Source organism: Gorilla gorilla, chromosome 10 (genome assembly GCF_029281585.2).
Source record: "Gorilla gorilla gorilla isolate KB3781 chromosome 10, NHGRI_mGorGor1-v2.1_pri, whole genome shotgun sequence".
NCBI lineage: Eukaryota > Metazoa > Chordata > Mammalia > Primates > Hominidae > Gorilla > Gorilla gorilla.
The window spans coordinates 136,747,142-136,774,901 of record NC_073234.2 but is presented as its reverse complement, the minus strand read 5'-3'; the positions used below and the strand labels follow the sequence as shown (position 1 = coordinate 136,774,901).

The 27,760-nt window shown below is 42.5% G+C and overlaps 1 protein-coding gene across 2 annotated transcripts in view; it reads left to right on the top strand.

Moving 5' to 3' along the window:
* ANAPC5 (anaphase promoting complex subunit 5) overlaps positions 1-27,471 on the top strand; it is a 44,066-nt gene extending 16,595 nt beyond the window's left edge. Inside the window, exons 7-17 of one of the 2 annotated variants that reach the window (XM_004054034.3) lie at positions 479-669; positions 4,768-4,849; positions 5,526-5,615; positions 7,699-7,880; positions 8,971-9,106; positions 15,721-15,795; positions 16,361-16,482; positions 17,535-17,642; positions 17,719-17,866; positions 26,269-26,431; positions 27,137-27,471. In XM_004054034.3, the coding sequence (XP_004054082.1) occupies positions 479-669; positions 4,768-4,849; positions 5,526-5,615; positions 7,699-7,880; positions 8,971-9,106; positions 15,721-15,795; positions 16,361-16,482; positions 17,535-17,642; positions 17,719-17,866; positions 26,269-26,431; positions 27,137-27,348 (1,509 nt within the window). In that variant the 3' untranslated portion in view covers positions 27,349-27,471. The remainder of the gene's footprint in view (positions 1-478; positions 670-4,767; positions 4,850-5,525; positions 5,616-7,698; positions 7,881-8,970; positions 9,107-15,720; positions 15,796-16,360; positions 16,483-17,534; positions 17,643-17,718; positions 17,867-26,268; positions 26,432-27,136) is intronic. The other variant, XM_004054035.4, reaches the window with a different exon arrangement.
* Positions 27,472-27,760: the final 289 nt, after the last annotated feature.

Genomic DNA, 27,760 nt, shown 5'->3' with positions numbered 1-27,760 from the left:
GTTAGGGAAGTTTCCGTGATTAAAAAAAAAAATGAAAATAATTAACTTAGTAAACTAGTAAGTCTCAGTGTGTTTTAACTTGTACATTAATAAAACTTAATTTTATAATTTGTATATGAATTCAGGTTTTAGGATCTTTAATTCTGAACTCTCAGTTTTCCTCAATATTTGAACTAGGTAAGGCCCGGTATTCTCATCTGTCACTCATGTAACCAGTGGCATAGTGGAGTATATTTGAGATAAAACTGACACAAATACTAATGGAACTCCCATTTTTAATTTGTGGACTCCTTCTAGGGGGAATGTGTCTTGAAGCTGTTTTATTCTGCCTCTAGGGAGAAGATTAAGCTAAACTATGACCATCTTATTAGAAGGGTATGGGATACACTAGTGTTTGTAGACGGTGGAACTCTCTGCAGTTGTCTTACACCAGAGATATTTACAGCGTTTAAAATACATTGATTATTTCTTGTTTTAGCATTATCTCAGCTACTTAAACAACCTCCGTGTCCAAGATGTTTTCAGTTCAACACACAGTCTCCTCCATTATTTTGATCGTCTGATTCTTACCGGAGCCGAAAGCAAAAGTAATGGGGAAGAGGGCTATGGCCGGAGCTTGAGATACGCCGCTCTGAATCTTGCCGCCCTGCACTGCCGCTTTGGTCACTAGTAAGTTTATAGACCTTTGTCCTTGTGCAAATTGAAGAAACCGATGACAATAAAAAGTCTGCTTTTTGGCCGGGTGCGGTGGCTCACGCCTATAATCCCAGCACTTTGGGAGGCCAAGGCGGGTGGATCACGTGAGGTCAGGAGTTCAAGACCAGCCTGGCCAAAATGGTGAAACCCCATCTCTACTAAAAATACAAAAATTAGCCAGGTGTGGTGGCAGGCGCCTGTAGTCCCAGCTACTCAGGAGGCTGAGGCAGGAGAATCACTTGAACCCGGGAGGCGGAGGTTGCAGTGAGGCGAGAGCACGCCATTGCACTCCAGCCTGGGCAACAAGAGTGAAACTCCGTCTCAAAAAAAAAAGAAAAAATAAATAAAGATTTGCTATTTTGGGAGAAAAGAAATGGAAGAAATGAATTTTCAAATGTTAATTGTGATGCATTTTTAAAAAATGTATTTTTTAAAAAGAAGATAGGAAAGCAGCTCATCAACCTGGACTAGTCAGTAACTTCCATAGAGGGAACCTTATTGGCACTGGAACAGAGTTTATGAAAACCTTCTGCCTAAATAGTCTGCCCCCTAGTGTCACTATGTAACATTGCCGTCTTAGTGCCTAGCCTCTTTCATTGCTTCTAAGAACAACAGGCCGTTCAGTGAAAAGGAAATTAGGTCATTAGGCCAGAGAGTCCCTAAAGGATTTTTTGGAGGTAAAAATGGGGATGCAGAAGCTATTTTTAGTATTTCAAAAAGCCAGAAGGCAGTTGTACCTTTACTGGATGAAAGACTACATAGGCTTACTAAAAGTCATGTTTGCTTTCAGGTAGAATTCAGGCTGCTCAGTCAGGTGACACTGGTTTATACTGTTGCCTCAGTGTGCCTCTGTTTTTAATGAATAGAAATAGGAAAATCGATCAATTATTTTTTAGTAAATAGAATTAAGTAGATAAAACAACTTTCAAAACATGGAGGCTATCTTGGAAATAATGAAATAATGTAAATAATGGTGAAAGGTGGGAAATTACTAATTCAAAGATCCCTTCACCCCCCCACCTGCCCTGTGGCTTTTTACCAGTTGAGAGAAGTGTGGTCTTTGCTACAGGCATCCTTCTATACAGACTATAGCGTGTATTAATGGGAGCATAGTGTTCACAGTTCAATAATGGAGACATCTATCCCTTTCTCTGTGTGTCAGCAGCACCTAGGGAATTCTTTTTATTTCTGGTTGTCAGGTTTTTGTTTTTGTTTTTAAGAGACAAGGTCTCACTCAGTCACCCAGGCTGGAGTGCAGTGGTGTGATCATAGCTAACTGTAACCTCAAACTCATGGGCTCAAGCAAGCAGTCCATCTCAGCCTCCTAGCTGTGACTACAGGCATGCACCACAATGCCCAGCTAATTTTTTTAAAAATTATTTTTTGTAGAGGTAGGATCTTGCTTTGTTACCCAGGCTGGTCTCAAACTCCTGGCTTCCAGCAATCCTCCCACCTTGGCCTTCCAAAGTGCTGGGATTACAAGCATGAGCCACTGGGCCCACCCAGTTGTGAGGCTTTAAAAGGGATGTAGACAAGCTGAAGCTTGTGTGGGGAACAGTCTCAGGGTGTTGAGACACTCAAAGCCATATCATATAAGTAACGTGGGAGGGATGTGAGACATGTTTAGCCTGGAAAAAAATGACTTATCCAAGCATGTGTTTGACATCTTCATGTAGTGAAAAGTCATGTGAAAAGAGCTTAGATTGATTGAGGGTATGGCTACGGGAGAAGATTGAGAGCTGGTAAGTAAGTGTAGGTTAAAGGACAAAATATTTCTGCTCATTATAAGGAAACAGTTTCCCCTTATTGAACCCTCTGAGGAAGGTGTCAGTGGGGTGCTGAGGCCTAGACCAAAGATGTTATTAAGGGTATTCAAACATCAGATTGATAGTTGTACCCAAAAATGTTTAAGGCTCCTCAAAACTCCATGATTTTTGCAACATTCCATGATATCTTGTAATAACTAACTTCTTTTGGTCTTCCCACATTTAATAACCTCTCGATCAGAGCCTTTCTTTTTTTTATGTACTCAAAAATAATAGAAATGCCATTTTTAATATTTACCAATAACCTATTTAACTTAGTAAGGAACTGCTTCCCCTGGGGGTTAGAAATTTGTACACAGCCTTCTGGATACAAATAATCTTTATTTAATTAATTAATTTATTTGTTTTTTGAGATGGAGTCTTGCTCTGTTGCCCAGGCTGGAGTGCAGTGGCTCGATCTCGACTCACTGCCATCTCGCCACCTGGGTTCAAGTAAAAAATTCTCCTGTCTCAGCTTCTTGAGTAGCTGGGACTACAGGTGCATGCCACCATGCCCAGCTAATTTTTGTATTTTTAGTAGAGATGGGGTTTCACCATATTGGTCAGGATGGTCTCAAACTCCTGACCTCAGGTGATCCACCTGCCTCGGCCTCCCAAAGTGCTGGGATTACAGGCGTGAGCCACTGCGCCCGGCCACAAATAATATTTTGATGAACAGAATTTCTTCTTTTTATTTTTAAAAATATAGAGACAAGGTTTCGCTATGTTGCCCAGGTTGTTCTTGAACGCCTGGTCTCAAGTGATCCTCCCACCTTGGCCTCCCAAAGTGCTGGGATTATAGGCATAAGCTACTGCACCCATCTCAGAATTTGTCTATGTTTACAATATTATCAATGGGTAGACAGCTAATTGCACAGAATATAAATGAGGAGAGGTAGATTTTTATTAATGTGTACATTTTCCTTAATTCCTGATTTACTCAGTCCCAGGCTTCTTTGTTTCTGGTCTTGGATCTATGGGCCTGTGTAAATCTTTGTCACTTAGCTAAAAGGATTTCTTGAAAATCCTTGTAGTTGTTTATTGAGCATTTACTGTGTACTAGGCACTATTGTAGGTACTAGGGATACAGCAGTGAAAAAGAAAAAAAAAAACCTTGTTATAGAGCTTATATCAGGGGAAATAGGGAATAAACAACGCTAAGCATAGTTGTAATATCTCAGATAGTGATAGACCAGCATAAGAGGTTAGAAAGTGAAGATGAAGTGCTCTTGTTTTCCTGAGTAACACTCTTACTCCAGATACATATACAGATCACTCAACTCCTTCAATTTGTAAATCTCTGGTTAAATAGAAAGGTAGCAGAGCAGCCCTCCTTGATCTCTGCCAACTTAATATTTGAACAGAGATTTAAAGGAAAAAATATTACAGAAGTGGGAATCCTCAAAATACTTTCTAAAACTAGCTTTGGGCTGGGCACCATAGCTCATGCCTATAATCCCAGCACTTTGCGAGGCCAAAGAAGGAGGATCGCTTGAGGCCAGGAGTTAGAGACCAGCCTGGGGAACACAGTGAGACTTTATCTCCTTAAAAACATTAGCTGGGCATGGTGGTATGAGCCTGTAGTCCCAGTTACTTGGGAGGCTGAGGCAGGAGGATCGCCTGAGGCCAGGAGTTTACCAGCCTGGGGAACATAGTGAGACTGTATATCTATTTTTTAAAAAATTAGCCGACCAAGCATGGTGGTGAGTGCCTTAGTCCCAGCTACTCAGGAGGCTGAGGTCCATCGCCTGAGTCCAGGAATTCAAGGCGGCAGTGAGCTGGGATTGTGCCACTGTACTCCAACCTGGGTGACAGAGGGAGACCCTGTCTCTAAAAAACAAACAAACAAACAAACATAAAAGTGATTTTGAAAAAATGATAAAAGTAACAAATGCACATAGTAAGAAAAAAGGTCAAATAATGTAGGAGGGAATGCCATGAAAAGTAAAATATTATATCCTCTCCTTGCCCTTCCCCTCAGCAGTGGACCTTTAAAATAAACATCTTAGAAGCGGAGATAAAAGCCTTTGCTTTATGCCCTTTTCGTAGCAATTCCCCTTAGAAGAGACATGTCCTATATTTCCACTGTCAGTGTTTTCTGCTGCTAGGGTTGGGGCATGCCTCTGAGAGAATAAGCCCAGAAATAGTTACAGCTTCCAACCCAGAGACCTGCATTTGGATGACTGTGTACAGATGACTTCCTGCTATGGTTGCTTATGCATGTTTGTGATTATTAATGGGATATTAATGTTTAGTCTGTCATTAGTCAACAGGCAGAGCTCGCCCTGCAGGAGGCAATTAGGATTGCCCAGGAGTCCAACGATCACGTGTGTCTCCAGCACTGTTTGGTGAGGCCATCCTCTGGTCTTGGGAGTTTTGTTCACGGGTTGAATTGGCCTTCACAAGGCCCCATTGAATTGGGTTGTTTTGCAGTTGGAGCAGAGATCTTCAGCAGCAAAAGGAAACAAGTTAGGTGGTCATGGGAATTCAGAAAGGGCAACTTATCTTTACTTACCTTTCTTAATTCATGACATCTGTTTTGCTTTTGGCATATATCTGCTCTACAAAGTTTAATGCAACTTGCCATGAAGGAAGAGAAACCTTTATCACATTTAGCACTGGCATTAACAAAAGATGTATACTACACTTAGTAACTGGGTGAGATGTTGTCCTGTAATAGCAAAATCACCAGGGCAAGTGGAACACAGAAGCTACTTGACAAGCACCTGAGAATCTTATTTCTCAATTAAAGGCCATATAGGAGCTTCATGCTTTTTTTTCTGAAACACCTGCCACTCAGTGGCTGTCAGGTGAAGCAGAACAATGACTCATTTATTTCAGCCTGGTTTTAATGATGTTGATATGTTTGACAGGTCTCATTGAGATTCTTGATATTTCTTGAAAGAGTATTTGAGAGGATTCATTTTGTCCCTTTTAAATTCTTTCTTACGACCACATTGATATTTCACTAGAACATCAGCCATTGCCACTGTTATGATATATTTTGATGATTTCTCTTGCCAGAGCTGGCTTTATGTGCTGGGGCAGAAGAGATCCGATAGCTATGTTCTGCTGGAGCATTCTGTGAAGAAGGCAGTACATTTTGGGTTACCGGTAAGGCTCATCTTTCTGTGAGATTGTTTCCATAAATGGTCGAGCCTTTGTCTCTTTTTCTGCCCACCTCTGTCATTAACCAGCGATAGATTAAGTTCAAAGTGTGGTTTTATTCTTGGCAGTTTCATATGACTTTAATTATTAATCAGACCACTAAATTCTGTGTGGTAGGTTTCTCTCTGTTCCCTGTATCCTAATAACATCTGTGGAAATTCCCTTTACCAATTTGATAAGAGATCGTTGTTTAGTTTATTGAGCAACATTAATTTAGCACATAGTCACTTAGAAAAATTTTAGCAAAGGCTTATTTTCAAACCAGGGATTGGTGAACTTTCCCGCCCTTGGGCCAAATCTGGCTTTCTGCCTACTTAGGGGCTTCAGGCTGAGTGGATTTTACATTTTTAAGTGATTGCGGAAAAAAAAAATCAACAACAGAGAAGAAATACGTGACAGAAACCAAGTGTGGCCTGAAAAATCGAAATTATTTACTCTCTGGCCCTTTACACAAGTTTGCTGATCCTTGTTTTAAACAATAAACAAAGCCAGGAACCAGTAAACCTGACAGGCAGATTTGTCCTTTCTCGTTTTGAGTGATAGGGAAGGCCGTGAATTATAGTCCTCAATGACATACACAGAGGGGCATTGAAAAGGCTTATCTGGCTGGGCGTGGTGGCTCACACCTGTAATCCCAGCACTTTGGGAGGCCGGGGTGGGTGGATCACCTGAGGTCAGGAGTTCGAGACTAGCCTGGCCAACATGGTGAAACCCTCTCTCTACTAAAAATACAAAATTAGCTGGGTGTGGTGGGACATGCCTGTGATCCCAGCTACTTAGGAGGCTGAGGCAGGAGAGTCGCTTGAACCTGGGAAGTGGAGATTGCAGTGAGCCGAGATTGTGCCATTGCACTCCAGCCTGGACAACAAGAATGAAATTCCATCTCAAAAAAAAAAAAAAAAAAAAAAAGGAAGCACAAGCTTGGAGAACCTTATTCTCTCTCAGAAACACCCATTGAAAACTAGACCATAGGCAGTGGGATTGCTTAAGCATTCTGTCTTATGAAGTTTGTGACAGACTTCAGTAAAATGGAAAGTAATTACGGGTATTAATTTAATGTATACACTTTAAAATCGGCCTGGCGTGGTGGCTCACGCCTATAATCCCAGCACTTTGGGAGGCCGAGGCGGGTGGATCGTGAGGTCAGGAGTTTGAGACCAGCCTGACCATTATGGTGAAAGCTCGTCTCTACTAAAAAGACAAACATTAGCTGGGCGTGGTGGTGGGCGCCTGTAGTCCCAGCTACTCTGGAGGCTGAGGCAGAAGAATTGCTTGAACCTGGGAGGCGGAGTTTGCAGTGAGCCGAGATTGCTGCACTGCACTCCAGCCTGGGCGACAGAGCAAGACTCCGTCTCAAAAACAACCCTAAAACCAAAAAACAAATCTGTAGCTTGTCCATTGATTCACACTTGGGAAAGAAACTTATACGTACAGAATTGATTATAATGACAAAAGTGGCTCCTTGAAGTAAGCGCAGGCTTAACTACAAGTTTTGCCATGAATTTAAGCTGGCATTTTTTAGTTGAGCTTTCATCCTTGAAGATGACACCAAAAGTTAATGACAAGATAATTTTGTTGCTCATGATAGGCATCCTTTTTTGATCTCCTATTACATATGTGCGCAGCACTGTTTGACATCTATTATTTCATTGTAATCCTTACGATAATTCTTTATGATAGGTTTGATGCCCATTTTACAGATGAGGAAGCTGAGGCTTAGCTAAGAAGCTAAGTGACTGGCCCTAAGTCACACAGTAAGTAGCAGAGGCAGTGTTTAAGTCCAGGTCCATCTAATGCTAAAGCCCTGCTGGCTCTTTCCCGTGTACCCTCTGCCTCTCTCCCAGACCCAGTTTTTCAGGAACACATCTCGTATGGATCAGGGTTAAGGCCAGGTTATAGGTACTTTCCTTTTAAATAGTGCTGTCACTGTGCATGTGCTGAAATGTGAAATCCACCACATTTCTGAAGAGCAAAACAAATTCTGTCATGTAATCTCTATCTTGGGTCGTGGGTATATCTGTCCCCTTAGTACCTCGCCTCCCTGGGAATACAGTCCCTTGTTCAACAGAGAGCTTTTGCTGGGAAGACGGCAAACAAGCTGATGGATGCCCTAAAGGACTCCGACCTCCTGCACTGGAAACACAGCCTGTCAGAGCTCATCGATATCAGCATCGCACAGAAAACGGCCATCTGGAGGCTGTATGGCCGCAGGTAGGTCTCCCAAGGCCCTGGGGGTGTGAATTCTTTAGAGAGAAGCAGGAGCTAGCAAGCTGGTTCTGTGAAAGGCCATACATACAAGATTTACCTGCCTTGGATAGATGTTGTTCCTGCAGGGGATTAGACAAAATGTTTTACAGTCTAAAACATTTTGTATTTTGCAGAGACTGAAAACTTTTTTCCCATGCATGTTCCTTCTTACTCCTCCCAACCACTTTGTGAGGTAATGGGTGGGTGATCTCCATGCTGGGAGAGTAAACCAGGGTTCACACATCTGATCTACCCGCGATCACAAACGCAGTTAACAAGTGACAGAGAAAGGACTCAAACCCACGTCATCTGACTCCAAGCACCGGGCTCCTCTGCTCTGTGACAGGAACCTTTCTTCCTGTTTATAGGAGGCATGATCCATGGTTGCTCTAGTTGAGTGTCACCTGAACCCCAAAACTATTGTGTAAAGAAAGTTGCTTTTCTGTTAACTGAGGTGTTTTCTGTGGAATATTTTCAGCTTATTGTGTACTTTCACATTTAGCCACTTTTAGCCTGGAAGTAAACTTTGTTGCCGCATTTTAATCCTGGAGTTCTGTCGCTACCTCACCCCTCACTTAGTCTGTTTCTAGGAATTCAGTAATGAAAGGAAGTGCCTTTTTTACCAGTCTTGTTTTTGTATTTCAGATAATTTTTTGGCACGGTGTGCTCTGAAACAGCTGCAGACACTGGCCACTGCTTACATTGCCAGAGCAGCCTGTGCCAGGATGGCATCGGGTCTGAATTCACCCGTGAAAACTAATTAACATACTATGACTGCAGGGAACAAGGGGTGGGGGCGGGGGGATCTGGGAGCGTGTACTCCCAGCTGTGCCCTAACCACTACGTGTCTCCTCGCGCTGCACATCCAGGATGCTTTTCTGCTTTTCTTATCCTGAGGGCAAGGTTGCTGGCACTGGGAGGCATCTGCTCCCAAGAAAGCCAGAGCCTGTGAGGTGTATGACTTTACGCCTCCACTCAAGATAGCTGACGGGCATGGCCAAAGCGCAGCCAGGTCTGCTGCTGAAAGGAAATCCTGTTCCCTCTCCCCACCCAGCACCATGGCACTGCAACAGGCCCAGATGTTGCTGAGCATGAACAGCCTGGAGGCGGTGAATGCGGGCGTGCAGCAGAACAACACGGAGTCTTTTGCTGTCGCACTCTGCCACCTCGCAGAGCTACACGCGGAGCAGGTAGGCAGGTGGCCGGGCCCACGTGCTTCTGGAGCAATGGAGGCTCTACCATTTCTTTCCTCTAATGCTTGAGGAAAGCACTGGACACGTGTTGGACAGGTCTGCTCGACACTGTGGCTGAAAGAGTGAAATCCCACCAGTGGAAGGGGACCAAGGGTGGAGTCTGCAAAGTTGGTTGAATTTGGGGTCTTTTTTTGGCATCAGTGAAGGGAATTCTAAGAGGTCAGCCAGTTTCATGTAACTAAGGAAATAAATAGGATTCTTTGACATTTAAGGTAGTAGAGGTTTGTGTGTCTGAGATCATAATAACTAATGTTGGTTGTAAATTTGTTCTGTGCCAGTCCGTGTGCCTATTTTATGGGTACTGTCTCATAGAATCCACTTCATGGGCTCAGATTTGTTGTTGTCCCTATTTCACAGAACTAAAGACTGAGGTCCTAGGGGCTAAATCCTGTATCCAACACCTGTAAATGTCAGAGGCAGGTCTCCAACCGAAACCTGGTTGACTCCAAAGAAGAGCAGTGGGAATGGGACATAATCTTGATGACTTACAGCCCAAGTAATTTGACGAGATTCTCTTTATAAGGGATCAATTAAAGTATCTCTTCTGCTACTGTAGGCTTTATCTTCCCTTTATTCAAAATATCTTCTTTCATGGGAAAGAGTCAGGGAAAGCTATTTTATCTAAAGCCCTCCATCTCAGTAAACACTGCTGTGGCAATCCAGATGTTTCCTTGATCATATTTTTCTCTTCCTCTTTGTGATACCTGTTACTGTTAGATTGCATCATAACACTCAACATTCCCTAATTGCAGCCTAAAGATTTTTGGGTGGTTTCCACTCCTTTCAGAAATCTAGACATACTTCCCTATAGCAAACATGTTAGCATTTTACAGTCTCTTACATGGCTGTGTAAACTGAGGGGTGGGTGGGCCCTGACTGATGGGTTCCACAGCGCCTTTGCCAGCTGGTTTCTTCCCATGTCTGGGAAGCACCGCCCATGTTTTCTGAGGTCGAAAGGGCTAGCTGGTTGCTTCCACTGGGAATGTTGCAAGTCTGTCTCTCGCTTGTTTCTTCCCTCTTCGTGGCACTGGCACCTCCTTAACATCACTTCTCTTCCTTTCCTGGTGCCTTGGATAAGAGAAGCATCTGGTAATGAATGAGTCGGTGAACATATTGAAGTATTTAGTTTTTTTGAGACGGAGTGTCGCTCTGTTGCCCAGTCTGGAGTGCAGTGGTGCGATCTCAGCTCACTGCAACCTCTGCCTCTGGGGTTCAAGCAATTCTTGTTTCTCAGCCTCCCGAATAGCTGGGACTATAGGTGTCCACCACCATGCCCAGCTAATTTTTGTATTTTTAGTAGAGATGAGGTTTCACCATGTTGGCCAGGATAGTCTTGAACTCCTGGCCTCAGGTGATCTGCCTGCCTCAGCCTCCCAAAGTGCTAGGATTATAGATGTGAGCCACCATGCCCGGTGAAATTATTTTTTTTTACTATTAGAATAGAAAACTACTTTTCAAAAACCTTAGTCTTGGTTCAATTCTTTTTTTTTTTTAATTTTTAATTTTAAATTTATTTTTAATTTAATTTTTTTTTTTGAGAGGGAGTCTCACTCTGTCACCCAGGCTGGAGTGCAACGGTGTGATCTCAGCTCACTGCAACCTCCGCCTCCTGGGTTCAAGCGATTCTCCTACCTCAGCCTCCCAGGTAGCTGGGATTACAGGTGTGTGCCACTACTCCCAGCTAATTTTTATATTTTTTGTAGAGATGGGGTCTTACCATGTTGGCCAAGCTGGTCTCAAACTCCTGACCTCAAATGATCCACCCGCCTTGGCCTCCCAGAGTGTTGGGATTATAGGCGTTAGCCACTGCGCCCAGCCAATTTTTAATTTTTTTTGAGACAGGGTCTCACTGTATCTCCAGGGCTGGAATGTAGTGGTGCAATCACAGCAAACTGCAGCCTCAACCTTCTGGGCTCAAGTGATCCTCCCACCTCAGCCTCCTGAGTAGCTGAGACTATAGGAGTGTGCTACCACACAGCTAATTAAAATATCTTTTTGTAGAGATGAAATCTCACTCTGTTGCCCAGGCTAGTCTCAAACTTCTGGGCTCAATCAGTCCTCCCACTTCAGTGTCACAGTGTTGGGATTACCACACCCAGCGTATTTTTTATTTTTTTAAGAGATGGGGTCTCACTGTTGCCCAGGATGGAGTGCGGTGGCACGATCATAGCTCACTGCAGCCTTGAACTCCACCTCAACCTGCCTAGTAGCTGGGACTACAGGTGCACACCACCTCATCCAGCTAATTATTTTAATTCTTGTTTCTTAGAGATGGAATCTTTCTATGTTGTGTTGCCCAGGCTGGTCTTGAACTCCTGGCCTCAAGTGATCTTCCTGCCTTGGCCTCCCAAAGTGTTGGAATTACAGGTGTGAGTCACAGTGCCTTGTGGCTCAATTCTTTAGCCTTGTAACTTTGTTCAAGGCCATTTGTTAGAATTTTGTGTCTTTTTTTTCTGGGAGTAAGACCCTAAAAAGTAACCATGCTCTTTGGGTCTATATTAATAATGCCATCTTCATCTCCCTTTCACCTCTGGGCTTATGTGAAAAACCTGCTGACCCAATCATTGTTTGGCTTCAACAGCCAGGGTGTGTTAGGAAGCCTTTTAGTACACAACTAGAAGGTAGCTGCCTTTTTTTTTTAAGTCAGTCCTTTACCCCTTTCTTCATCTTGCCTTAGATCTTTCTAGTTTTAGAACATCAACCGTGTGGATATATATACTTACTGGGCTGATGACTGTCACATTTTTAATTAGACAAGTTAGACTCATACTTGTGAAATTAAGTTTGGCCAGCTGCAGAGAAGGCAGCTTTATCATGAGTCTCCAGTTACTCTTTTCTTTCTCTTGTATCTGCTTCTGAAACTTTCCTCCAAGTAAATTGGATGGTGCACGTTGTTTTGTGGTATGAGAGTGATTGGGGTTTCGGTAAGCCCATAAATAAGTTATGGGGCTCAGAACTGCTTTCTGAGCTTCCTCTTGCAACCCAGAGGAGGTAGAGTGAATTCTTTTTCTAATATAACCATTCTCCTTTGCTCTTTCCATGTAATTCTAGCTCATCTTATATCACTCCTCTCTCAGTCTCAGGAATTGCAGGCCACGATGGGAATATTTTTGGGGGATACTGCAGGATCTATATCCCCATGCCCGACTCCCTGTGGCAGTCATGAAAATAATTGGCGAGACTGGCCAGTTAAAATCACAGGAATAATGATCTTTTATTGTAATTCTATGTAATTTCTGCTTATTCACTTCCAATAAAAGTCCACATGTGGCCTGAGCGTCTATGTAGACAAAAAGTGTATTACCTCATGAAAGGATTGAGACAAATTGAAAAGATTTCAGGATCAATAAGATAAACCTGCCAGCTGGGCGCTGTTTATCTTTATACTTGTAATCCCAGCACTTTGGGAGGCTGAAGCAGGTGTATCACTTGAGCTCAGGAGTTTGAGACCAGCCTGTGCAACATGGTGAAACCCCGTCTCTACAAAATATACAAAAATTAGCTGGGTGTGGTGTGTGGTGGCACATGCCTGTAGTTCCAGCTACTAGGGAGGCTGAGGTGGGAGGATTGCTTGAACCTAGGAGGCAGAGGTTGCAATGAGCTGAGATTGCACCACTACACTCCAGCCTGGGCAGTAGAGCAAAACCTTGTCTCAAAAAAAAAGATAAACATCCCGACAATATAAGAGTATAAAAAAATCATGAATGTACATTCACAGAAAAAGCATGGCCCAAAAACATGAAAACATTTCAATCTAGTCATTGAAATTAAATTTAAAGCAGTTAAGGTACTACTTTCACCAATTATATAAGCAAAGATACTTCAGTATTAGAGGAAGAAAAGCACATAGAGTTCTGATATGAAAGTACTTGGTACATTTATATAGAGTAATTTAGTAATATATCTCAAAGAACTTAAAAGTGCCTGTCATTTCCACTTCTAAGGTTTTTTGTTTGTTTGTTTGTTTGTTTTTGTTTTTGAGATGGAGTTTTGCTCTGGGGCCAAGGCTGGAGTGCAGTGGCGTGATCTCAGCTCACTGCAACCTCTGCCTCCTGGGTTCAAGCGATTCTCCTGCCTTTGCCTCCTGAGTAGCTGGGATTACAGGCACCTGCCACTGCGCCCGGCTTATTTTTTTGTACTTTTAGTGGAGACGGGGTTTCACCATGTTGGCCAGGCTGGTCTCAAACTTCTGGCCTCAAGTGATCTGCCCTCCTTGGCCTCCCAGAGTGCTGGGATTACAGGCGTGAGCTACTGCACCCAGCCTACTTCTAAGGTTTTATGCTAAGGAAATAATTGGACAAGTATGCAAAGCTCGATGCACCAAGATATTCATTGTAGCATTTTTTAAATGGAAAATATTAGAAATAACCAAAATATCAAAAACCAGATTATTTTCATGTACCATAATTGATTTTCCCGATAAAATACTATGATGATATAAATTTGTATTTATTGACATTGAAAGATTTATTCATTCAACAAATATTCATTGGATGACTACCATGTGGTAAACAGTGTTATAAGTAATTTATAAAAATATATGTAAGCCGGGCATGGTGGCTCATGCCTGTAATCCCAGCACTTTGGGAGGCTGAGGTGGGCAGATCACCTGAGGTCAGGAGTTGGAGACCAGACTGGCCAACATGGTGAAACCCTGTCTCTACTAAAAATATAAAAACTAGCTGGGTGTGGTGGTGTCTGCCTGTAATCCCAGCTACTTGGGAGGCTGAGGCGAGAGAATTGCTTGAACCTGGGAGGTGGAGGTTGCAGTGAGCCGAGACCACACCACTGCACTCCAGCCTGGGTGACACAGTGAAACTCCCTCTCAAAAAAAAAACAGGCCAGGTGCGGTGGCTCACGCCTGTAATCCCAGCACTTTGGGAGACCGAGGCAGGCGGATCACGAGGTCATGAGATCGAGACCAGCCTGACCAACATGGTGAAACCCTGTCTCTACTAAAAATACAAATATTAGCTGGGCGTGGTGGCATGCACCTGTAATCCCAGCTACTCGGGAGGCTGAGGCAGGAGAATTGCTTGAATGCGGGAGGCAGAGGTTGCAGTGAGCTGAGATCACGCCACTGCACTCCAGCCTGGTGACAGAGTGAGACTCTGTCTCAAAAAAAAAAAAAAAAAAAAAAAGCAACAACAACAGCAAAACCCAAAAGTAATTTGTCAGCCGGGCACATTGGCTCATGCCTGTAATCCCAGCACTTGAGGAGGTTGAGGTGGGTGGATTGCTTGAGGCCAGGACTTTGAGACCAGCCTGGCCAACATGGCAAAACCCTGCCTCTACTAAAAATACAAAAATTAGCTGAGGATGGTGGCGCGCGCCTGTAATTCCAGCTACTCGGGAGGTGGGGGCTAAGACATCAGAATTGCTAGAACCCAGGAGGGGGAGGTTGCAGTGAGTCAAGATCACGCCACTGCACTCCAGCCTGGGTGGCAGAGCAAGACTCTGTCTCAAAAAAAAAAAAAAAAAAAAAAAAAGGGATTTTGTATAGCCAGGTGTGGTGGCATGCACCGGTATTCCCCGCTACTTGGGAGGCTGAGATGAGAGGATTGATTGAGCCTAGGAAGTTGAGGCTGCAGTGAGCTGAGATCAAACCATTGCTGCACTCCAGCCTGGGAAACAGAGCAAGACCCTGTCTCATAAAAAAAAAAAAAAGGTAATTTGTTTGTTCTTGTTTACATGTATTTTGTAAGTGTTTTTCTAGAATGGATATGTCTTACGTGTGTAATTAAAAAAAATTTTTTTTTTTGAGACGGAATTTTGTTCTTGTTGCCTAGGGTGGAGTGCAATGGCACGCTCTCAGTGCACCACAACCTCTGCCTCCTGGGTTCAAGCGATTCTCCTGCCTCAGCCTCCCAAGTAGCTGGGATTACAGGCGTGAGCCACCATGCCCAGCTAATTTTGTATTATTAGCAGAGATGGGGTTTCTCCATGTTGGTCAGGCTGGTCTCGAACTCCCAACCTCAGGTGATCCACCCGTCTTGGCCTCCCAAAGTGCTGGGATTACAGGCGTTAGCCACCATGCCTGGTCGTAAAATTTTTTAAAAAATAAATTGTATTAGCCTTTAAATAATGGCCCTTAGAACTTTGAGTCTCTGGCCGGGCATGGTGGCTCACGCCTGTAATTCCAGCACTTTGGGAGGCTGAGGCAGGCGGATCATGAGGTCAGGAGATTGAGACCATCCTGGCTAACACAGTGAAACCCCGTCTCTACTAAAAATACAAAAAAATTAGCCGGACATGGTGGCAGGCACCTGTGGTCCCAGCTACTCAGGAGGCTGAGGCAGGAGAATGGCGTGAACCCGGGAGGCGGAGCTTGCAATGAGCCGAGATCGCGCCACTGCACTCCAGCAGGGCGACAGAGCGAGACTCTGTCCCCCCCCCCCAAAAAAAGAAAAGAAATTTGAGTCTCTGACCAGTATCTCTCAGGTTGCTGCATCAAGAACGGGAACAGGTGAATCTGTCACCATCTGTGCATGGTACAGCAGGTGTGGATTCCACACAGGTTATGCTGATCAAATTGTGTGTTTCTACTTTAGGGCTGTTTTGCTGCAGCTTCTGAAGTGTTAAAGCACTTGAAGGAACGATTTCCGCCTAATAGTCAGCACGCCCAGGTAATCTGCCTTTTGCATGGCAATAGATTTATTTCTGATAAAAATAGCTTTTATTATAATATAAAGTGGGACATAATCTCCCTTCAGAAAAATAATATTGAGCTAAAAAGGAACTTGTCAAAGGATGCTTACAAGTATGATATTATTTATATAAAGTTTAAAAACACAGGCTCATACTCTATGTTGTTTAGAGACAAGGGTATATGTTGTAAAAGTATAAAAAACATGAATGAGAATGATAAATACCAAATTGAGTGCCTACTTTGAAAAAAGAGAAAAAGACGTAGAATTTGCAAAGGACTTCATTGGTATCTAATAGTATATGAAGCAGATAAAGCAAAATGTGAGTTGACAAAGTTGATGGTTGGCACACATGTATCTGCTATTTTATTCTCTGTGCTTTTTCACATACTTGAGATATTTAAAAAAAAATTTAAATCCCCCCAAAAAAGAATGTGTGTGAATTATTGTAAGGATATTTGCTAAGCAATCCAAAATACTTTCATATACTCATTAAGATGAACATTTGCCATTTTGTACTTAATTGTGTTTTTTTTCTTACTAGTTATGGATGCTATGTGATCAAAAAATACAGTTTGACAGAGCAATGAATGATGGCAAATATCATTTGGCTGATTCACTTGTTACAGGAATCACAGCTCTCAATAGCATAGAGGGTGTTTATAGGTAAGAAACCTTGAAAACTCTAACCCCAGAATAAAATAATTGTTAAATGGTTTTGTTTTTGTTTTATATGTGCATTAATTTATTTTAGCTTAGAAAAAAACTTTTTTTCCTATTTATTACTGGGAATAAGAAAATACAGGTAAGCAGCTGGGCGTGGTGACTCACACCTGTAATCCCAGCACTTTGGGAGGCTGAGGCAGGCGCATCACTTGAAGTCAGGAGTTTGAGAGCAGCCTGGCCAACATGGTGAAACCCTCTCTCTACTAAAAGTACAAAAAATTAGCCGGGCGTGGTGGTGGGTGCCTGTAATCCCAGCTACTTGGGAGGCTGAGGGAGGAGAATTGCTTGAACCCATAAGGCGGAGGTTGCAGTGAGCCAAGATCGCACCATTGCCTCCAGCCCAGGCAACAGAGTGAGACTCCATCTCCAAAAAAAAAAGAAAATACAGATAAGCAAAATGAAGAAAATAAGTATCTCCCAGAGATAATCATTAACATGCTGTTATCTATAATTCCAGAATTTTTCCTGCATGCGTGTGTGTGTGTGTATGTATACACAGCATGCTCACATACATGCTCACACACACATTCATACACACATACAATTTATTCTTTCAACAACAAAAACATTTTTTTTTTTTGAGGCAGAGTCTCACTCTGTCGCCCAGGCTGGAGTGCAGTGGCACGGATCTCAGCTCACTGCAATCTCTACCTCTTGGGTTCAAGCGATTCTCCTGCCTCAGCCTTCCGAGTAGCTGGGATTACAGGTGCCCACCACTACGCCCAGCTAATTTTTTGTATTTTTAGTAGAGGCAGGGTTTCACCATGTTGGCCAGGCTGGTCTCGAGCTCCTAACCTTGTGATTCGCCTGCCTCGGCCTCCCAAAGTGCTGGGATTACAGGTGTGAGCCACCGCGCTCAGCTTCTTTCAACAAAAATTAAATCAGGCACAGTTTTTTCCCTTGGGAGGTTTATAGCACAATTGAATAAATTGAGATTCTTACCCTCAAAGTGACTAGTTAAAACCCTTGTGTTCATTTTGATTCTGTTTCAGGAAAGCGGTTGTATTACAAGCTCAGAACCAAATGTCAGAGGCACATAAGCTTTTACAAAAATTGTTGGTTCATTGTCAGAAACTGAAGAACACAGAAATGGTGATCAGGTAAGGGGTCTCTTGTGCATCTCACGGAGATGTGGTGGTGGATCTTCTCATCCTGTGTTTTCCTCTTTACGGTCAGTGTCCTACTGTCCGTGGCAGAGCTGTACTGGCGATCTTCCTCCCCTACCATCGCGCTGCCCATGCTCCTGCAGGCTCTGGCCCTCTCCAAGGAGTACCGGTTACAGTACTTGGCCTCTGAAACAGTGCTGAACTTGGCTTTTGCGCAGGTAAGCCGATCTCTGTTTTTATAGCACATATTTGTGCTCAAGAGCTGGTGAGTCTGTGACTACGTTTGAGTATTGAAAGGATAATAATGAGTTTTCATTTGTTCATATTGACGTCTGGAAAGGTAGTCTTCCTGTGCAAGCCCTCCAAGGAGGCCTGTGGAGGTGTGAACCTGGTGACAAACTGACACCTTCCAGTGGCACTGGCTTTCCTGAGCTGTGTATTCAGTAAGGAGGACTCGCCTCTTCAGTGAGAACACCTGCGTCATATTAATGATTAGCTGACACAGAGTGATGCTTGATTTAGCAACAAGGGGATGTGAATAAAGAAATGAGGAACACAGATGTTCATTGAAAGCTTTTGGAAATCAAATTGTATTTTATGTTTGTTTTCTTTCTCCCCCAGTAAAGGCCATGAAGGAATTGACTCTTCATTTTCATCTATATTCCCTAGTACCTTATAGGCCCTACACATAGAAGGCTTTCAATAAATATTAATCAATGAATGAGTGAAGGTCAAACGCACTGGAAGAATTTATTAATTAAAGTGGAGGTTCTCCAAACTGGCTGTACATTGGAATTATTGTGGAGATTTAAAAAATATCTTCATACCTGAGGCCTTGCCTCAGACCTACGGAGTCAGAATCTCTAGGGGTGGAGCTAAGGAATCTGTTTCTTACCACCTTCCTCAGTGATTCTTTTTTTTTTTTCTTGAGATAAAATGTACATGGCCAGGTGTGGTGGCTCATGCCTATAATCCCAGCACTTTGGGAGGCTGAGGTGGGCAGATCACAAGTTCAGGAGTTCGAGACCAGCCTGGCCAGCATGGTGAAACCCCATCTCTATTAAAAATACAAAAATTAGCCGGGCATGGTGGCACGTGCCTGTAATCCCAGCCACTCGGGAGGCTGAGGCAGGAGAATCGCTTGACCCTGGGAGGCGGAGGTTGCAGTGAGCTGGGATCGTGCCACCGTACTCCCAGCCTGGGCAACAGAGCGAGACTCCATCTCAAAAAAAAAAAAAAAAGTATGTAACACAAGATTTACCACTTTAACCGTTTTAAAGTGTACATTTCAGTGGTTTTGAGAATATTGACAACATTGTGCAACCATTACTGCTATCTAATTTCAGAGTATTTTTTTTACACAAAAAAGGAAACTGTACCCATTAAGCAGTCATTCCCCAGTCGTCCCTTCCCCCAGCCTCTGGTAACCTCTCACCGGTTTCTGTCTCTATGAGTTTGCCTATTCTGAACAGTTTGCATAACTGGACTCATATAAATGTGGCCTTTTTTGATTGGCTTCTTTTACTTAGCTTGATGTTTTCAGGTTTTATCCATGTAGCAATAGGTATCAGTGCTTCATTCTTTTTCATGGCTGAAGAATATTTCACTATATGGTTAGATCACATTTTGCTTATCCATTCATCAGCTGATGGGCATTTGAGTCGTTTCCACCTTTTGGCTGTTATGAATAGTGGCTCTTTACATTTCTGTACAGCTTTTGTTTGAATACCTGTTTTCTTTTCTTTTTTTTTTTTTTTTTTTTTGAGGCAGAGTCTCGCTCTGTCACCCAGGCTGGAGTGCAGTGGTGCAATCTCGGCTCACTGCAAGCTCCGCCTCCCGGGTTCATGCCATTCTCCTGCCTCAGCCTTCAGAGTAGCTGGGACTACAGGCGCCCGCCACCACGCCCAGCTATTTTTTTGTATTTTTAGTAGAGATGGGGTTTCACTGTGTTAGCCAGGGTGGTCTCGATCTCCTGACCTCGTGATCCGCCCACCTCGGCCTCCCAAAGTGCTGGGATTACAGGCGTGAGCCACCGCGCCCGGGCTTGAATACCTGTTTTCATTTGATGCCTACGAACGGAATTGCTGAGTCATGATAATTTTGTGTTTAACTTCTTAAGGAAATGCCACAGTGGCTGCACCATTTTGTTTCAACCTGCAATGTATGAGGGTTCCAATTTCTCCACAATCTTGCCCACCCTTGTTATTTTCCATTTTTAATTATTACATCCTTCCTAGTGGGTATGAAGTGGTGTCTCATTGTGGTTTTGATATGCATTTCTCTAATGACTAATGATGTTGAGTATCTTTTCATGTGCTTATTGGCCATTTGCATATGTTCTTTGGAGAAACGTCTATTCAGATCCTTTACCTGTTTTTTAACTAAGTTGTTATCTTTTTGATGTTCACTTGTAAAAATTATTTATATATTGTGGATACTAGACCCTTATCAGATATATAATTTACAAATATTTTCTCCTGTTCTGTGTTTGGTCTTTTCACTTTCTTGATAGTGTCTTTTGATATACAAAAGTTTAAAATTTTTATGAAGTCCAACTTATTTTTCTTTTGTTGCTTGTGCTTTTGGTATCATGTCTAAGATACTGACAAATCTAATGTCATGAAGATTTTCTTCTATGTTTTCTTCTCACAGTATTATAGTTTTAATGCTTATGTTTAAGTCTGAATAATTTTTAGTTAATTTTTGTATATACTGTGAGTTAGGGCTCCACTCTTATTCTTCTGCATACGGATGTAGGTTATTCTAGCACCATTTGTTGAAGACTCCTCTTTCCCCATTTAATGGTTTTGGTACCCCTGTTAAAAACCAGTTGATCAAAGAAAAAAAAGAAAACAACTGATCGTAGATATATAGGTTTATTTTTGGACTCTCAATTCTATTCCCTTGATCTATATGTTACCCTTATGCCAGTACCACATTGTTTTGATTACTATAGCTTTGTAGTAAGTTTTGAAATCAGGAAGTGGGAGTCTTCTTTGTTCTTTTTCAGGATTGTTTTGGCTATTCAGCATCCCTTGCAATTATATGTTGATTTTAGAATTAGCTTGTTCATTTCTGCAAAAACAGTAGTTGTAATTTTGATAGGGATTGTATTTGAATCTGTAGGTCAGTTTGGAGAACATTGCCTTCTTAATGCTATTCTCTTCCAACCCATGAACACAGGATGTCTTTCCTTTTATTTGGATCTTTAACTTACTTCAACAATGTTTTGTAGCTTTCTGTATATAAATCTTTCACTTCCTTGGTTAAGTTTATTCCTAAGTATTTTATTCTTTTTGATGGTAATTTAAATGAAATTTTTTTAAACATTTATTTTTGGGTTGCTCATTGCTAGTTTATATTGATCTTATATCCTGCAACTTTGCCAAACTTATTACCTGTAACGGGTTTTGGGGATTTTTTTTTATGGTTTTGTATGTATAAGATCATGTCATCTGCAAATAGAGATAGTTTTACCTCTTCCATTCCCACTTAGATGCCCTGTATTTCTTTTTCTTGCTTAAATGCTTTGAGTAAAACTTCCAATACATGTTGAATAAATGTGGCAAAAGTGTGTGTCTTGGCTCGGTGTCTCACACCTGTAATCCCAGCACTTTTTGAGGCCAAGGCAGATTTCTTAAGGCCAGGAGTTCGAGACCAGCCTGGACAACATGGTGAAACCCCGTCTCTACTAAAAATAGAAAAATTAGCTGAGTGTAGTGGTGGTGCATGCCTGTAATCCCAGCTGCTAGGTAGGCTGAGGACTGAGAATCACTTGAACTCAGTCCTCAGGAGCTGGAGGTTGTAGTGAACCGAAATCATGCCACTGCACTACAGGTTGGGCAACAGCAAGACTCCCTCTCAAAAAAAAAAAAAAAAGTGTATGTCCTTATTTTGTTCCTGTAGGGGGAAAGCGTTCAGTCTTTCATCATCAAATATCATGCTAGCTGTGGGTTTTTCATAGAGGTTGAGGAAGTTCTCTCTATTCCTAGTTTATTTAGTGTTTTTTTTCATGAAAAGGTATTGGATTTTGTCAAATTTTTTTTTTCTGCATTGATTGATTTGATCATATGGGTTTTTGTTTGTTTGTTTTTGAGATAGAGTGTCACTCTGTTTCCCAGGCTGGAATGCAGTGGTGCAGTCTTGGCTCACTGCAACTTCTGTCTCCCAGGTTCAAGCAGTTCTTGTGCCTCAGCCTCCCAAGTAGCTGGGATCACAGGTGTGCACCACCATGCCCAAGTAATTTTTGTATTTTAGTAGAGACAGGGTTTTGCCATGTTGGTCAGGCTGGTCTCGAACTCCTGGCCTCATGATCCACCCACCTCTGCCTCCCAAGGTACTGGGATTACAGGCGTGAGCCACTGCGCCCAGCCCCGATTTTTTCTTTCATTTTATTTATATATTTGTGTATTGAACTACCTTGCATTCCTGGAGTAAATTTCCCATGGTCATAGTGTACGTTCCTTTTAACGTGCTGTTGGATTTGGTTTGCAAGTATTTTGTTGAGAATTTTTGCATCTGTATTCATAAAGGATGTTGATCTGTGGTTTTCTTGTGATATCTTTCTTTGGCTTTAGTATTAGGGTAATAGTGGCCCCACAAAATGAGTTAGAAAGTATTCTCTCTTCTCCTTTTTCTGGGAAGAATTTGAGAAGGATTGGTGTTAATTCTTTTGAAGTTTGGTAAAATTCACCAGTGAAGCAGTCTGGCCCTGGGCTTTTCTTTGTTGGAAGTTTTTTTGGTTACTAATTCAGTCTCTTTAGTTGTTATAGGTCTATTCAGATTTCCTGTTTCTTGAGTCAATTTTAGTAGTTTGGTCTTTCTAGGAATTTGTTCATTTTACGTAGTTTATCTAATTTCTTGCATAGGATTGTTCATGGTATTCTTGTATAATCCATTTTACTTTTGTAAGGTTGTTAGTAAAGTCCCCAGTGTCATCCCTGACTTCAGTTATTTGAGTCTTGTCTCTTTTTTCTTGGTCAGTCTAACAGTTTATCAATTTTGTCGATCTCTTCAAAGAACCAACTTTTGGTTTTATTGATTCTCTCTATTGTTCTCTTAGTCTCCATTTTGTTTATCTCCACTTTAATCCTTATTTTTTCCTTGGTTCTGTTAGTTAGCTTTAGGTCTAGTTTGCTTTTCGTTTTCTAGTTTCTTTCTTTTTTTTTGAGATGGAGTTTAGCTCTTGTCACCGAGGCTGGAGTGCAATGGTGCAATCTTGGCTCTCTGCAACCTCCGCCTCCCAGGTTCAAGCAATTCTCCTACCTCAGCCTCCCGAGTAGCTGGGATTATAGGCGCATGCTACCACACCTGGCTAATTTTTGTAATTTTAATAGAGGCGGGGTTTCGCCATGTTGGCCAGGCTGGCCTCAAACGCCTGACCTCAGGTGATTCACCCGCCTTGGCCTCCCAAAGTGCTGGGATTACAGGCGTGAACCACCGCGCCCGGCCTCTTTTCTAGTTTCTTAAGGTGGAAGATTCGTTTATTGATTTGAGATCTTCTTTCTTTTGTAATGTAGGCCTTTACAGTTATAAATTTCCTTGAGAACTATATTTCATAAATTTATACTTTATCCCACAAATTTCATAAATGAGAGTCTGTGTATTTTTTTTGTTTTTTGAGACAGAGGCTTGCTCTGTCACCCAGGTTGGAGTGCAGTGGCACAATCTTGGCTCACTGCAACCTCCGCCTTGTGGGTTCAAACAATTCTCCTGCCTCAGCCTCCCAAGTAGCTGGGATTACAGACGTGCACCACCACACTAGGGTAATTTTTTTTTTTTTTTTGTGACAAAGTCTCGCTCTGTCGCCTAGGCTGGAGTGCGGTGGCGCGATCTCAGCTCACTGCATCCTCTGCCTCCCAGGCTCAAGTGATTCTTCTGCCTCAGCCTCCTGAGTAGCTGGAACTACAGGCATGTGCCACCACACCGGGCTAATTTTTTTTTTTTTTGTATTTTTAGTAGAGATGGGGTTTCATCGTGTTAGGATGGTCTCGATCTCCTGACCTCGTGATCTGCCTGCCTCGGCCTCCCAAAGTGCTGGGATTACAGGTGTGAGCCGCTGCGCCTGGCTACCCGGGTAATATTTGTATTTTTAGTACAGATGGGGTTTCATCATGTTGGCCAGGCTGGTCTCGAACTCCTGCCCTCAGGTGATCCACCCACCTTGGCCTCCCAGAGTGCTGGGATTACAGGCATGAGCCACCGCGCCCAGCCAGAGTCTGCGGTATTTTTATACACCTCATTGCATTTTCTAATTTCCCTTGTGATTTATTCTTTGACACATTGGTTACTTAAGAGTATGTTAATTTCCACATATTTGTGAATTTTCTGGTTTCCTTCTGTTACTGATTTTTGATTTAATGTGATCAGAGGAGATTCTTTGTATGATTTCATTCTTCTTAAATTTATTGAGTGTTATTTTGTGGCCCAAACACAGTCTGTCCTGGAAAGTGTTCCATATGCACTTGAGAATAATTTGTATTCTGATGTATCATTGGGTGGCATGCTTTATATATATATATGTTAGGGCCAGTTCATTTGTAGTGTCATTCAAGTCTTCTCTTTCCTTGCTGATCTTCTGTCTAATTTTTCTATCTGTGATTGAAAGGTGGGATATTGAGCTCCCCAACTATTATTGTGGTTTTTGTTTTGTTTTATTTTGTCTGAGACAGAGTCTCACTCTGTTGCCCAGGCTAGAATACCATGGCACAATCATGGCTCACTGCACCCTCAACTGCCCGAGCTCAAGTGATCCTCCCACCTCACTCTTCTGAGCATCTGGGATTACAGGTGTGCCCTACCATAACCAGCTAATTTTTTATATTTTTGTAGAGATGGGTTTTTGCCATGTTACCCAGGCTGGTCTCAAACTCCTGGTCTCAAGAGATCCACCTGCCTCAGCTTCCCAAAGTGCAGGGATTACAGGCATGAGATACTGTGCCTGGCCTATTATTGTTGAATTGTCTATTTCTCCCTTCAATTCTGTCAGTTTCTGCTTCATACGCTTTGGAACACTGTTGTTTGGTTTAATTGTTATATCTTGATGAATCGACTGTTTCATGAGTATATAATGTCCTCCTTTTTCCTTGTCTCTTGTAACGGTTTTTAACTTAAACTCTATATTGTATGATACTCATATAGGCACTCCAGCTTTCTTGGTTATTGTTTGCATGGAATATTTTTCTATCCTTTTACTTTCAGCTGATTTGTGTCTTTATTTTATTTTTTTAGAGACAGGGTCTCACTCAGTCGTCCAGGCTGGAGTGCATTGCTGCAATCATAGCTCACTGTAACCTTGAACTCCTGGGCTGATGGGATCCTCCCAACTCAGTCTCCCAAGTAGCTAGGACTACAGGAGAGCACCATCATGCCTAACTAATTTTTAAAGTACTATTTGTGTCTTTTAATCTACAGTGAGTCTCTTGTAGACAGCATACAGTGGATACGTAAAAAAAAAAAAGTTTGTTCTCACAATTTCTGCCTTTTAATTAGAGAGTTTAACTCATTTACCTTTAATGTCATTAATTCTAATTTGATTTTTTTTTTTGAGATGGAGTCTCACTCTGCCACCCAGGCTGGAGTGCAGTGGTGTGATCTCTGCTCACTGCATCCATTACCTCCTGGGTTCAAGTGATTCTCCTGTCTCAGCCACCAAAGTAACTGAGATTACAGGTGCGTGCCACTATGCCCAGCTAATTTTTGTATTTTTAGGAAAGACAGGGTTTCACCATGTTGGCCAGGCTGGTCTCAAACCCCTGACCTCAAGTGATCTGCCCGCCTGCACCTCCCAAAGTGCTGGGATTACAGATGTGAGCCACTGCGCCTGCCTTGTTTTCTATATGTCATATCTTTTTTGTCCTTCAGTTCCTCCATTACTGCTTTCTTGTGTGTTAAGTAGATGTTTTCTAGTTTTATTTTGAGACAAAGTCTTGCTCTGTTGCCCAGGCTGGAGTGCAGTGGCACGATTGTGGCTCACTGCAACCTTGACCTCCTGGGCTCAAGTGATTCTCCTGCCTCAGCCTCCTGAGTAACTGGGACTGCAGACATGTGCAACCATGCTCAGCTAATTGTTTTAAATTTGTTTTTTGAGACAGGGTCTTGCTGTGTTGCCCAGGCTGGTCTTGAACTCATGGCCTCAAGTGATCTTCCTGCCTCATGCTCCCAAAGTGTTGGGATTATAGGCATGAGCCACTGTGCCCAGCTCTAGTGTACCATTTTAATTCTCTCTCTCTTTTTTTTTTAAACATACTAACACCAACCGGAATCTCTTGTTTCTTTTGCTTTATTCTTTTGAGTTATTTTCTGAATTGTTACCTTTCTCCCACCTAGTTCAACCCCTCAGAATCACCAAGCTAAAGGATATTAATGCTGGATCTTTTTGTAAAGACAGGAACCTTTCCATAGTGTGAATAACCTCCCCCTGCTATATTTGTCATAGTCTGAAATCAGATTGTCACATGTTGTGTTTTCTAGGAATGTGGTTCCTGTTTTAACGTAGTACATGTCAGGTAAAAGGTAAGCCAGAGATAGCCATTCAGGAGAGAACTGCGAGAAACGAAACGCTTCCTGGTGAAGGGCAGTGGGTTTGGGTATGTACAGTGCCATGATGTTTCTTTTTCAGCTCATTCTTGGAATCCCAGAACAGGCCTTAAGTCTTCTCCACATGGCTATCGAGCCCATCTTGGCTGACGGGGCTATCCTGGACAAAGGTCGTGCCATGTTCTTAGTGGCCAAGTGCCAGGTGGCTTCAGCAGCTTCCTATGATCAGCCGAAGAAAGCAGAAGGTAGGAAGCTATAAGAAGACTGTTAGGCAATGCTATTCCAGAAAGCATTGAAAGTTTAGGACCCAGAAGAAGAAAAGACATTAAATTTGGGACAGCATTTAAGTTCTGAGTGTTCACAAATATATATTAAAATTTCATGCAGCATTTAAAGTGCTTTCACTTGCATGCTTGGCAGAAAGATTGAGGACAAGTGAATGGCAATTTTAACCCTATAGAGCCAAGTACCAGGCTAGAAGTCAGGAGTTAAAGACCTTTTTTTTTGAGACAAAGTCTCACTCTGTAGCTCAGGCTGGAGTGCAGTGGCATGATCTCGGCTCACTGCAATCTCCGCCTTCCAGGTTCAAGCAATTCTCCTGCCTCAGCCTCCTGAATATGTACAGGCGCACACCACCATGACTGGCTAATTTTTGTATTTTTAGTAGGGCTTTCTCCATGTTGGTCAGGCTGATCTTGAACTCCTGACCTTGTGATCTGCCCACCTCAGCCTCCCAAAGTGCTAGGATTACAGGCATGAGCCACTTCGCCCAGTCTTAAAGACCTTTTTGAAAACCTCACCCTAGTGGTTTGTTTTTTCTCTCTCAAAGAATGGAGAATATAAAAGAATCTTCTGGTAGTTGTTGAACAAATAAAACTAAATACCATGTTTTGAAAACTATACATGAAGGGTTGAGTTAAATGTGTGTGTTATTTTCCCCTTTCCGTCAGCTCTGGAGGCTGCCATCGAGAACCTCAATGAAGCCAAGAACTATTTTGCAAAGGTTGACTGCAAAGAGCGAATCAGGGACGTCGTTTACTTCCAGGCCAGACTCTACCATACCCTGGGGAAGACCCAGGAGAGGAACCGGTGTGCGATGCTCTTCCGGCAGCTGCATCAGGAGCTGCCCTCTCATGGGGTACCCTTGATAAACCATCTCTAGAGAGGACATCCCTGCTGGGCTGCTGTGCAGAGTATAAGATTTTGGACTTGTTCATGTCCCCTCTCTCCCTATAAATGATGTATTTGTGACACCCTATCTTGTCAATAAACAGCATTCTGATTAGTTTGTCTTATTTTGTTGCTAGTAACTACATATTTGTTTTATTCCCCTTTTCTTCCCTTTTGGTAGCAAAGGACACCAACTTTTTCTTAATAAATGGGTATTTTGCTAACAAGTTAGTGCAAGCATCTCAGATTATGTTCTCTCTGGGCAAAATTGCCAATATCTTGATTAGAAATTGTACACACTCCATCATTATGTAAATTCATTTAGTACCTATTCTCAGACAAGAGCTCTTCCTGGAATTGGTAGCTCTCTCCAGGGTGGTCAGTGCAGGTCTGTATGAGGCTTG